The sequence below is a fragment of the Sardina pilchardus genome, chromosome 23 (assembly GCF_963854185.1).
Source record: "Sardina pilchardus chromosome 23, fSarPil1.1, whole genome shotgun sequence".
NCBI lineage: Eukaryota > Metazoa > Chordata > Actinopteri > Clupeiformes > Clupeidae > Sardina > Sardina pilchardus.
This window is the reverse complement of record NC_085016.1, coordinates 5620996-5634642: the sequence shown is the minus strand read 5'-3', so window position 1 is coordinate 5634642 and position 13647 is coordinate 5620996. Positions and strand designations below refer to the sequence as shown.

General features: G+C 47.6%; 1 protein-coding gene across 1 annotated transcript in view; it reads left to right on the top strand.

Moving 5' to 3' along the window:
* The window catches only part of LOC134071730 (low-density lipoprotein receptor-related protein 1B-like), a 250591-nt gene that overhangs the window by 214722 nt on the left and 22222 nt on the right, over window positions 1–13647 (top strand). The window contains exons 83-86 of the mRNA XM_062528566.1: window positions 1403–1519; window positions 2579–2752; window positions 8218–8343; window positions 10060–10224. Coding sequence (XP_062384550.1) covers window positions 1403–1519; window positions 2579–2752; window positions 8218–8343; window positions 10060–10224 — 582 coding nt within the window. The remainder of the gene's footprint in view (window positions 1–1402; window positions 1520–2578; window positions 2753–8217; window positions 8344–10059; window positions 10225–13647) is intronic.

Here is a 13647-nt window from a genome sequence, read left to right as displayed (position 1 = left end):
AAACCAAAACTCAAGAGTCCACCAGAGCTGATTATATTTGAATATGTTTGGGTCAGTTAGTGTGTTATGTCATGAATAAGACATAATCAAATCAATAGGAAGAATTGCAAGCTTGGTCAAGGCAGAGCGAGATTGAGGCATAGCAGTATTTTGGCTTCTGTCCTGCCAAAGAAAAATTGATCTGTGACATTCACTCTTTATTTTAGATCTCTCTTGCATAACCTGCACATCAAAAAAAAAAAAAAAAAACAGTCCAGTACCTTGCTAATCCTCCCTAGCTGCGGTCATATTGACGATCTCACATTTCGAATCGAAAGCTCTGACTGCCGATTGATTGTGAAGGGGGAAAAACAAACTTTCCACAGTTCATTCCATTTCCAAAGTGTAACCCCAGTGAGCACAGAGCAGGATACCAAGGCCCACCGCCCTAGCGATCACAGCCTCTCCCTCTCTTCCTGCTCTGGCAACAGCACCATCCCTCTATCCTCCTGCTCCTCTGTTTCAGGGGGGCTTTGGGTGGAGGTGGAGGAGGAGGAGGAGGCGGAGAGGTGGTGGTGCATCGCGGCACACAGCCAAAGTCTCTGAGGAGTTTAAAGCCCAGTGCATTAGCCACACATATGCCCCTTAATGGGCTCCTTCACGGCGTGCGTGGGACGGGTCACCTCAACTGCCGTCGGAAATAATGAGCTCAAGCACTCACACAGAAGAAGCCAACAAAACGTGTTAGGAAGAAACACATAGTGTTAGAACTGTCTTGAGATATGGAGGTTAATATGTGTTTTGCACTTCCAGAGAAGAAATGGAAAAGGCGTTATAGTGGATATAATGAATCTCAGTGTTAGAACTTGTCTTGTGTTTTCCCAAGGTGAAACTCTGCAACAAATTGATCAACTATAACAATTACGTGTTAACTGTACAGAAATTGATTGGGCCTGTGTACATCCTCAGACATACAGTACATATCTGGTCAGTCTATGCCTGAATATTTGCTACAAGAAAACGCCTGTGTGTGTTTGTGGTGGACTTTCTACCTCTCCTGACTGCTATTCGACATAGTCACCATGTTATGGGAAATATGCTTGAAGGAGGATCAGCCAAGGGGCTTCACAGCGTGTGTGTACCAGACAGACTAAAAGCTCAGCATGTCTTCTCTCTGTAATATGCTCTCCTGTGCCAACGAATGAACAATGTCAATACAGCGTCTTTGACAGCAACTATTTATTTTCTGGCTACAAAAGTCGACGTGAATGAAAGTATCAACAAAAATTGCGGACACGACATGGTCAGTTCCCGAGCCATTATTTCATCACAATCCTCGTGCCATCGTCTCATCACATGACCGTCTGTTCCGATCCGTTCTGGAACATTCTCCGACCCCCACCTGTGTTTCTGGACTCTGCAGGTCTGGCGATCGACTACTTCAGCCAGCGCCTCTACTGGGCCGACGCCGAGCTGTCCGTCATCGGTAGCGCGCGATTCGACGGCTCGGACGTGGTCGTGGCCGCCAGCAGTCGACACGGTGAGTCCTCCCGCGCCCCGCCAACATATCCCAGCAGCCCACTCACCCCCTCTTCGCCCTCCCACAACTCCTCCATCACCCCCCCCCCCCACCACCACTACGACAACATGTTCTCCCACTTCCAGTCTGACAAGCACTATGCCCACACCACAGCTTAACATTCTTTGTGTGAAGCCAAGCGTGTTGGCGAGGTGTGCTTTAAAAGGCATGCTATTCACAGCAGGGAGTTAGTGCCCGGCCCCCCCGGCCCGTCCACCACTTACGCACCGACAGCGCGCTGTACTCCAACGGCCACCTCAGCCCGGCCCAACTGCGATGAGGTGAATTTAACTAGAAGAAAAGGCCGAGCGGCCCTCGTGGCTTAACTTCACCTATCAGGGCCCACCATGCGGCCAGCGCTTTTGGACGACGGCGCGCTCTTTCCTGGACAAGGCTGCACCTGGCTGGCACGGAGCGAAAGCTCCCCCCCCCCCCCCCCCCCCACGACTCTGTTCACAGCGATACGTGTGTTGGATTGATTCGGCCATCATTCATTTATTGAGTTGAAATGGCGGTAACATCCTGCAGTGCTGTCAGGATCGTGTTCCGTTTGCAGTGAGCCGATGGTTGGGCTTAGTCACCATGTCAGAAACAGAACTGGAGAGAGAGAGAGAGAGAGAGAGAGAGAGAGAGAACAGGAGAGAGAGAGAGAGAACAGGAGAGAATGAGAGAGCAAGAGAGAGAGAGAGAGAGAGAGAGAGAGAGAACAGGAGGGAAAGAGAGCAGGAGAGAGAGAGAGAGAGAGAGAGAGAGCTCTGATTCGCCACGCCAATCCTCACCCCATGCCAAGGGCCAGTAAGAATAGCATGTGCTGGAGTTAATTTCATGCCATTCCCCACTCCTGGACCACAGCCTCTCCTCGCCACCCTGTCTGGATTGGCCATGCCAACACCAGGACAGTCGCAGGAATGTGCTCATGGCTGTGTATTCTCTCCTCTTGGCTCCGGCCTGGTGTGTGTGTGTGTGTGTGTGTGTGTGTGTGTGTGTGTGTGTGTGTGTGTGTGTGGGTGGGTCTTCCAGGTGTGTCCCAACCGTCGCGCATCGACCTGTTTGAGGACTACATCTACGGCACCGGCGTCAAGCATGACGTCTTCCGCGTGCACAAGTACGGCAAGCACCCCGTGGAGCGCCTGCATCTGGGCACCGAGAAGCCGTCCAGCATCCTGGTCTTCCATCGCTTCAAACAGCAAGATGGTAAATACACACACACACACACACACACACACACACACACACTGGGCACCGAGAAGCCGTCCAGCATCCTGGTCTTCCATCGCTTCAAACAGCAAGATGGTAAATACACACACACACACACACACACACACACACACACACACTGGGCACCGAGAAGCCTGCACGCACGCACACACACACACACACACACAAATAGACACACATACACACGCACACTCACACACTGGCATGCTTTTTCTGATCCTGCAATGGTTCAAACATCAAGATAGTAAATAAGAACCCTCTCATACTCTCTCTCTCTCTCATACCCACACACACACACACACGCACACACAAACACACACACACACACACATACATAAACACTGGCAAGCGGACTCATCTTCCATCGCTTGAGATAACAAGACGATAAACCTCCCCTTCCCCAGAGCTGAATAATGACTTTTTTATTGTGTAATCCAATCCCAACAGGATTCAATGGCTGGCTGGTTTGGGTTTATTACGGGATGCAGTGGAAAGCTTGACAATCAATCATGGAGGGATTTTTGTTTTCAGTTGTTACCAAACAACCAACTTCAGCTGTCACTTTGGTCAAGGGGAGAAAACACAACTGCATACAGCAACAGATTAGCTCTATATTTCTGTATCTGATGTGCACACACACACACACACACACACACACACACACACACACACACACACACATACAGTATACACACACACGTGGGTGTGCACACATGGACAGACATATGCACGCCCGCACGTACACACACCCTGCAGTGCGTCCTGAGGCCTCATCCACTGGCCTTAGATCTCACCCACCCACCCACAGGCGCCAGAGATCACTCACAACTCACATCAGACACACGCACGCACGCACACACACACACACACACACACACACACACACACACACACACACACAGTTAATCTGTCTCCCTGACACACAAACACACTAGCATTCTCTCTCTGTCCATGTGTCTTTCTCTCTCTCTGTCTATCTCACTCACTCACTCACTCAATTGCACACACACACACACACACGAGCACAGTTAATCTGTCTCCCTGACGCACAAACACATAGCATTCTCCCTCTGTCTGTCTGTCTCTCTCTCTCACTCACTCATTCACTCACTCACTCACTCAATTGCACACACACACACACACACACACACACACAGCCTTCATTGATTAATTGCACTGTTTCGTAGCGTCACGAATCTTTGGTGTGAATTGGGCCTTAGACTAAAACTCCCCCAAGAAAACGTTGTAATTCATGTTACAGTAATGCACAATTTCAGCATACCTTCAGTCAGAGAATAGGGTCTACAAGGTATGCTGAAACAGATGATGCATGCGTGTTTTAGGCATAGTGTAGATGCCTAAAACACTTATGCATCATCTGAAGGGTTCAGATGCAAAAGCCTCTAAATCCGTCTGACCACTTTTCTTTTAAATGAGCATTTTGTATCAGGCTCCTATAGGGTTTCGCCTACAAATCAATATTTCAGACCAGGAAGAGAATGGTATTTAGTGAGGTTTGTAGCTAAATTATTGAAGTAACTTACACTATATGTGAAGAGCATTCACTCAACATCATTATCTCATTTTTGACAAAAAGTGGATTTAGAGGCTTTTGTATCTGAACTCTTCATCTGTTACCTCACCTACAACCCAGACAGCTGCATGAAAGCATTCAACCAAAAACACTTTGCTATGTTTTCATAAACATAAATGACATTTGTGTGGCCACCATAGTGTTAAAAAACCCTGGAGATTTACTGTAGGCCTATCCGACCACATTTCCAGCTTAGTGCATTAGTCGACAGTGTGTGGAGATAGTGGCTCTACAGCTGCCATAATCACAAACACTTGTATGCTTGAGTGAGAGCCAGGTGTGTTAGTATTATATACTGTATGGTTATTTGCACAGCGTCCATATTTTGTAAAAGTCTGCCAGGGAAATCAAATGTTTGCCTTCATAAATGGCGTGCTTTCTCACAAAATCGTAGAATCACTGCTCATCTAGCTGGCTACGATTGCAGTTTTTCTCGATTGCTTTGACCTACGTAAAGAAACTGGACTCCACTGGACCACTCAGTCATCAACACCGTCTTTGCACAGCAGAAGTCATCTCTCACAAATGTGTTCACACGTTTTTGTTGGGTTCACAGATGTCTCACACCCTTTTGCAAAACAGTTAACACAGATGTCAAAGACGCCAAACTCTATTAGTTTCCCTGCTAAACATAAGGAAATTTTCACAGGTGGCAGAGATTCCTTGCCTAAGCCTGAATCTCACCTACCTGATACACCTGTGTGAAACTCCTTTGCACAATTCTTCAATCAGCAGCAGTCATTCATGATCCATACGAGATGCCATGTCTGTTCTGTGTTGCTGTTTGCAAGTATGGATTTTATAGGCACTGTAGGGAAAGTACTGTACAGTAATTTCCCGCATACAGTATGAGCCGCCGTGTGTATAAGCCGCAGGACAGTGTTTTATTGAAGTTAAAAGAAACAAAACCACATTAACACCATATTAACTGTCCTCCTGTATTAACATCATAGCTGAAGAAATTTTGCAAAATCAATGGATAAGCCATGGCTAATAGTCAGGAAATGACTGTATTCCCTATTTGGTGAAGAAAACAGTACAAAAGGTGTTAACTGTAGATCTATTTGGATGAACAATTCTAAAAAAGTTTTAGCTCAATGAAATGTGTTTTGTCTAAGTGTTTACTGTAGGTCTTACATGCCAATGACAGCTACATCTTTAGAGGAATGAATGCAGTTATTTTTTATTCAGTACATTTTGTCCTCTGCTTTTTCTGAAAGAAATGGAACTATATTTTGCAGGTTGTTGTCCAGTGTGCAGTGATTGCTGCATGTTTTAAGTGTTTTGAGAGAGTAACAGCAAGCAAAGCAAGCAAAATGTGTCATTTTGGCCAGAGTGTTTTTTGGTCAGACATGGGTGTTGCCTGCTTTGAAAATGTGATCAAAGCGATTGAGAAAAACGGTGAGCATCCTCCTTCACCAAGCTATGAGTCAGCCAGTCACACCAGTGGCACGTTGAGACCTTCCTCATCTGCTGATACAGCAGCAGAAGAGTCCTCCACTGCTATCCTGCTCCTCGTTGCCTTGATCAATAGTGGAGAGTGGGGAGAATTCACAAATTGCTGGTGAGCCAGTGGCATTTTTGGGGCCAAGGCTGATAACTCTGAGCTTAAAAAGTGCATGATTTTGCTGTTTTTTTGCTTTAGTGTACCTTCCGAGTAGCCTGCACTGTACGACTGCACTTCCTTTCATTTTCAGAATGTTCATTAGATTCATAACCGGCCTTTAACAACATCTTGAGATTTTTTTTTTAAATGGTGTTCATATTTTGAGTGTTTTATGTACCCATTAATCAACAGTAGTGGTTAACCTGCAATACGGCCTTTAGGTGTTTCTTTCGTGATTAGCACGCTACCACCTGAAATAACCAATCATGTACAGTACTGTAAGAGCTGTGCCTGCTGCTCTCTCTCTCTCTCTCCCGTGTGCATGACAACTGTGCATGTGTTGTAGATTTGTTTCAGTATTTTCTATATGCATTTCTTTTGCAATGTAATTTTTTTGTTTAGGCTATGTTGTGCACGTAGGCCACAGCTAGAATTATTGGTCAGTAGTTGGAACTGATTAGTCTGTCTCTGGCATTTGTCCAATGTTGGGGGGGGCAAACCATCGTTTTGGAAGTTGAGGGGGGGGGGGGGGGGGCACGTCCCCACTGTCCAGCCCTGTCCACCCCCCTAATAACGCCCCTGGCTGTGCCTCAGGACGGCCAGAGCGGTGCAGTAGACTTGTTTGCCATCTAGGATCACTGTGTGGAACAGCCATGCAGAGGAGCCCTGTCTCTACCGGCTGGCAGTAATTGTTGTAACAGCAGGAGTTTTATCTGTGTGTGTGTGTGTGTGTGTGTGTGTGTGTGTGTGTGTGTGTGTGTGTGTGTGTGTGTGTGTGTGTGTGTGTGTGTGTGTGTGTGTGTGTGTGTGTGTGTGTGTGTGTGTGTGTGTGTGTGTGTGTGTGTGTGTGTGTGTTCCACCTTGGCACACAGCACAGTCAGAGAGTAGAAAGCACTGAAAAGCCCTCTCTTCCCATATAGTTAGTTGTGGCTCCTCCAAATTGCTTTTTTTTCTTTTCGTTTTTTTCACTTTTCTTTTTTTTTTTCAATCAAGCCTTGGCTTCACTTGTGCCTGTCTCTCCAATGACCTACAGAGTCGGGTTTGTTTGTCGACACGCTTGGCGGCAGCTAGCGCGGGGGATCTTTAGCGGGTGGCTAAGCCCGCGCTAATGGCCCCTGTTGCGCCATTCCCCGGCGCTTCATTAGTTCTGTAGTTGTGTGCCCGGCTCAGTGCTAGCGTTAGCCACTGAGCAAAGGGTTTTGTGGCACAGCTGACAGAAGAAGAGAGAAAAAAAAGAAAAGAAAAGAGCAAAATCTGATCGACTCTGGCCTCAGAGTCCCTTGTCCTCCCCCTCCATCTCTCTCTCTCTCTCTCTCTCTCTCTCTCTCTCTCTCTCTCTCTCTCTCTCTCCCTCTCTCTCTCTGTCTCTCTGTCTCGGTCTTGCTGTCTCCCTCATGCGCTTTCTCTCTCTCTTTCACTCTCTCTCGCTCTCTCTCTCTCACTCCCTCTCTCACTCTGTCACTCTTTAAAGTTAGTCTTGCAAAGCTCTGAAGATACATTCAGAGTTTAGCATAGCATATTCACAGTGAGACTCTTACTGTCCTGATGACTCCTGATGAAAGCTAACACAGCGCAGTGGCCTTCTCATTTGATTTTATGGAGGCTGTCTGGGGGGAATAGCAACGAAAAACTTGAAGTTAGCCAATGGGTTTTGCTAACCTTATGCAAGATTTATCCAGCCTTTGACTCAACAGTGCCTCTCATAGTCTATCTGCTGTAACATGAAAACCATATATTTAGAATCCATATAGTGTTCCTACCATAGAATGTATACATAGAGTGTATACTTTAATTCCGTTTGCCATAGAGCACACATTGTATTATCAAATACTCATTAAAACTCAGTTTTTGAATCTTTTTAAAACACAGTCATATTGACCCACCAAAGCTAAGTATGTTATATGAAATATAGTGCTGCATGGCCACTCTCAAATACATTCTTCACATTTTTCATTACTATTTTCTTGGCATGACCTAAAACAACATGTATGGTCCTTACACTAGTAGGCCACTGTAAACAGTTTCTGCCTTTGAACAGAAAACTAGACCACCATCCAGTTCAGTAGATCAAGTAGATGAATGTAACCACTCTCGTTAGTATATAATAGTCTTTCATAGTCGTTCCCCTGTATCATGCATAGTGTGGTACATCAAACTGTATCTCTGACTGCAGCTTGCTGCCTCTCTCTCTCTGCTTTGCATGTGTGTGTGTGTGTGTGTGTGTGTGTGTACGTGTGCCAGTTTCCAACCCGTGTGCGAAGATGAGCTGTGACTTCATGTGCCTGCTCAACCCGAGCGGCGCCACTTGCATCTGCCCGGAGGGGAAGACTCTCGCCAACCGAACGTGCTCCGACACCAACACCTCAGGTACACGTGCCACATGTACAGCTCCTCATTATTTAACGCTGGAATCCTCTCCTCCAACCGCGGATGCCGCTAACGCTGCTGCTGCGCTCCTCTGCCCTGCCCCCGTAACGCACGCAGCATCTCGGGTAAATTTGTCTCTCACACACACACACACACACACACACACACACACTCCACCTCCTCTGCCCTGCCCCCGTAACGCACGCAGCATCTCAGGTAAATTTGTCACAACTTCGGGTGTGCTCGCTGTAAGACGTCGTCTCCTTGACGACTGACTCCTCGCCTTCGCTCAGCCTTCCTGTCCAGCCGCGCTCTGCTCCAGTGGGTCTGAGAGAAGTGTGTTTACACGGTCTTTCTCTCTCTCTCTCTCACACACACACACACACACACACACACACACACTCCGCTCTCTCCACCGTCTCTGGAAGCGGCTGCATCCGAGTGTGACGGGGATGTGGCGGGTGCAGTATGCCTCCGGAAAAAAAGAACAGAGGAGGAAAAAAAAAACACTTTTGTGTGCTGCAGTGTTGTCTCTCACTTTCAGTGTTGGCAACACCGCTATAAACAGTAAGGACTCAGACCTGGTCTCTTACGTAGGATATTTGTCACCTATGAAAATGACTTTCACCGTAGCAAAAACATTACACACATCCAGGGGCGCTGCTAAACAATTTGGACCCTATGGCAGACAATAATTCTAGGCCCTCCGATTATAGATAGTATTATCGGGGGGAGGCTCTCAGGGTTACCCCCTGTCAGTTCTGCCCCCCCACCCCACCAATCCCCCGCCCCCAAAGCAGCACTCCTACGCACATCTCCATCCTCTGATTTGAATTAGAGGGAGGGGCTAGGATGTAAACATGGAAGTGAGACAGGAAAGGGGAATGGAGTTGAGCCCATTGGAACTAACTTTACCAGGTCACGCTTTTGTGCCTGATAGAACTGAGAAGAGCCCACTGGAACTAGCTTTACCATGTCACACTTAAACTGAGAAGAGCCCACTGGAACTAACTTTACCATGTCACACTTAGAACTGAGAAGAGCCTACTGGAACTAACTTTACCATGTCACGCGTTTGCGCCTGATCATGTTGTTGTTCTGCCCTATGAATGCACAGAGTAGATGGCCTGTATTCTTATTGTCTCTGTTCTCCTCTGCGGCTGGCGAAGTTGCACTAATGTACGTATTGATCGAGAGCATCTGTGAGCGGTGCCGATGCCCAAGACAAATCTCCCCCGCCCTCCTCGGGACGATAAACTTTATCGTATCTGATCTGATGTAATGTACTGTTCAGTAAGAGCACTGTTTAAATGTCTCTGCACAACGAAATGAACACTCGCTGTACTCGCACCACGCCACCACTGTACTGCTCTATACATCACACTCTGCTCCTCTGCTCTCTGAGATGCCGTAATGTCCCCGTGCTGCCTTATTCTAATGCCTTGCTGCTTATGATAATGTCCGGTATTGTCCCGTAAATCCCTGTGGAGAGTGGAGAGGATGGGAGAGGATGAAGGCTGCGGTGCGTTCAGGCCGTACGTACTCACAGCAGCAGATGCAGAGTGTACTCAAGGTCACTCTCCTGCCAGATAGTCCACTAAGCCTCCTGTCAGGCCTTTCATACCTGAGTCGCCCCTCAGCACACAGCATATGTTCACACACCTCCGTGTGTGTGTGTGTGTGTGTGTGTGTGTGTGTGTGTGTTCTCCTCTACAGGGGAGCTGTGTCGGCCGGCGTGTGAGAATGGAGGCCGGTGCGTGACCAATGAGAAGGGCGAGTCACGCTGCTACTGCTGGCCCAACTTCTCTGGGGAGAGGTGCGAAGTGAACCACTGCAAAGACTACTGTCACAACGGCGGCACCTGCTCTGGATCGCCCCTAGGTAGGCCTGTGTGTGTGTGTGTGTGTGTGTGTGTGTGTGTGTGTGTGTGTGTGTGAGATAGAGAGAGAGAGAGGTTTGAAGTGAGCCACTGTAAAGAGAAACATGTACTTTTAAAACTCCTATACTCCTCATGGACTGAAGGAAGGGTGTGTGTGTGTGTGTTTCTGCAGCTACTTGCTTCTCTTAGTAGTGTCTCTTGGAAGTAATTTAATGCAACCCGCAAACACACACACACGCATGCATGCACACACACACACACACACACACACAATTAAATAAAAACTTTCATTTTCAACACACACACAGATGTTGCAGTATACTAAGATGACAGAAGATGACAATTAAAAACACAGATCCTTCCCACACCCTTGAATAATTGTCCACCAACTGATTTATGTCCTGCTCTCAAAAAGCAGCAAAAAGCAAACAATCACAGAGACCATTATTCCATCTCTGAAGAAGAGCCACACGTGTTATTACTGTATGTGCCACTTCATCACATGCCATCACGATGGGAAAAGCTGAGTCTGTCGGACTCGCTAAGTAAACGTATTCCTGAACAGAATGTAAAGTGGCAATTAGAGCCGTTGTTCTCTGGGATCACTGATCACTGGCACCTGTAATTGGATACTGAGACGAAAGTACAATTTAATTAGCGTACTTCTTTTGCTGCCTATCTAGGACTTGCCTAGGACACTCGTTTTGCAGTCCTCGTCTGTGCTGGGGTGATTGGCACTTAATGAAGCTCATTAAAGTATGATTAAACAGCAGTGCTCTGTTCACGGTCCTTTTCATATACTGCGTTCCCAAGAATCAGGCCCAGACATAGTGTGGGTATTGTCAGTGCGTTTGTTACTCCGGAAAGCCAAGCACATTGCATAAAGCCAATAATAGCGGTTGGCGCGAAAGGGAAAATTATTGTTTGAGGTAATGTAGTATCTAATTTAATATGCTCCTACCCATGAAATTGCAAGTGTACGATTGGAAAGCAATCCATTCTATGTGGTCCTGTTTATTCTTGAAGAGTCGACTTTTTTTTTGTCTCTTTCTTGTTGCTCACAAATTCAGTGTGTGTGTGTGTGTGGGGGGGGGGGGGGGGGCTGTGTCCTAATGCATGAAATGATGTGAAAACTCGTGCCACAGACGCACTGAGAAGGAAAATAAATCTCACCGTCATTGCCATGAATATGCAGTCTGTTGGTGTGTTAAGAGTGCCACTGCTCCCAGTGTCATCAGAGGCATGTGCCGCCCGCCACCGTGTTGCTGGCCAGTCGTTGGCACGGAAGCGGTTGCCACGGCTTGTCCTTCCCACTGCCCAGAACTGATCCCCCCCCAAAGCCCCGGGGCACTGCTGTAACCAAAGAGCTGAGCAGTAAAGCACAGTGTGCTACTGCCACCACTCTGGAGTGGGAAGGGCTGCACTATCACAACACAGCATAGCACTAGCACAACACAGCATAGCACTAGCACAATACAGCATAGCACTAGCACAACACAGCATAGCACTAGCACAATACAGCATAGCACTAGCACAACACAGCATAGCACTAGCACAACACAGGATAGTGTATCAGCGCAGCGCTGAAGTCTCTGGCTGTAGTAGACGAGAAGGAGAGAAAAAGCCACACCAGCTCTGGAGGTGTGTGACTGATACACAACATGGCACTGTGACTGCAGAACCATAGAACCAAGTGAGAGAACACAACATGGCACAGTAGAACCATAGAACCAAGTGAGAGAACACAACATGGCACTGTGACTGCAGAACCATAGAACCAAGTGAGAGAACACAACATGGCACTGTGACTGCAGAACCATAGAACCAAGTGAGAGAACACAACATGGCACAGTAGAACCATAGAACTAAGTGAGAGAACACCACATGACACTGTGACTGCAGAACCATAGAACCAAGTGAGAGAACACCACATGACACTGTGACTGCAGAACCATGGAACCAAGTGAGAGAACACAACATGGCACTGGGACTGTAGAACCATAGAAGCAAGTGAGAGAACACAACATGGCACTGTGACTGCAGAACCATAGAACCAAGTGAGAGAACACAACATGGCACTGTGACTGCAGAACCATAGAACCAAGTGAGAGAACACAACATGGCACTGTGACTGCAGAACCATAGAACCAAGTGAGAGAACACAACATGGCACTGAGACTGCAGAACCATAGAACCAAGTGAGAGAACACAACATGGCACTGTGACTAGAACTAGAGCTGAGCAAGAAAACAGAACATGGCAGGAAGGAGGGGTGTGTGTGTGTGTGTGTGTGTTCTATTCTCTCAGCTCAGTGAGAGAATAGAATGTGTCACTTTTACTAAGCGAGAGAACCGAACACATCACTGTTCCTTTAGAACTGTGGAGCTGAATTACCGAACAGAACACATCACTGCAACTCTAGAACCATAGAACTTAGAGAGAAAACAGAACGTGGCAATGTGACTGTAGAACCGTAGAGCTGAGAGAGACAGAGAGAGAGAGCAGAACACATCACATGACTGCGCCTTCAGAACTTTAGAGCTGAATGACAGAAAGGAACACTCCACCACCGCAACTCCAGAACCACAGAACCGAGAGAGAACCGTGCACGGCCCTGCCACTCTGGAGCGGAGCGGTTGAGTTGAGCTGAGCTGAGCTGAGCTGAGCGAGAGGATGGAGCGTGACACTGGCGCAGAAGGGCAGGCTTCTCTGACACCAGCCTCTGAAGTGACAGCTGGGGAACAAACACTCAAGCGCAAGCTCTGAGCCTGCCACGGAGCTCAACTGGGAGTCAGCACAAGAATGAATCCAATCTCATGTCACTTTCACAAGCAAGAGAAGGAGAGGAGGAGGGGGGGGGGGGGGGTAGAAAGGGAGAGGGAGAACACAGTGTCTCAGAGGGAGAGAGAGAGATGGATTTGAAAGAGATGGGGCACAAAGAAAAGAGGAGAGATGGAGAGAGAGAGAAACTGATGACATTGAAAGAGGGGAGAGAGAGAGAGAAAGAGAGAGTGAGGGACGGCTTAGAAGGAGATAAAGAAAGAGAGAATTGAAAGAGAATGAGTAGAACAAGAGAGGGGAGAGATGGAGGAGAGAGTGTAGCTGGGCTGAAGAGGATGTTTAGTACCGGGTCCTGCAGCTGGGCTGAAGAGGATGTTTAGTACCGGGTCCTGCAGCTGGGCTGAAGAGGATGTTTAGTACCGGGTTCTGTAGCTGGGCTGAAGAGGATGTTTAGTACCGGGTCCTGCAGCACCACAAGGCCAGCGCCTCTTCAGCGTTCACTTGCTGCTGTGGATGATGGAGCTTTTTCTGTGTGTTTACTTCTCTTTCTGAAGGTAAGGATGTCAAGGGGGGTGTGTGTGTGTGTGTGTGTGTGTGTGTGTGTGTGTGTGTGTGTGTGTGTGTGTGTGTGTGTGTGTGTGTTT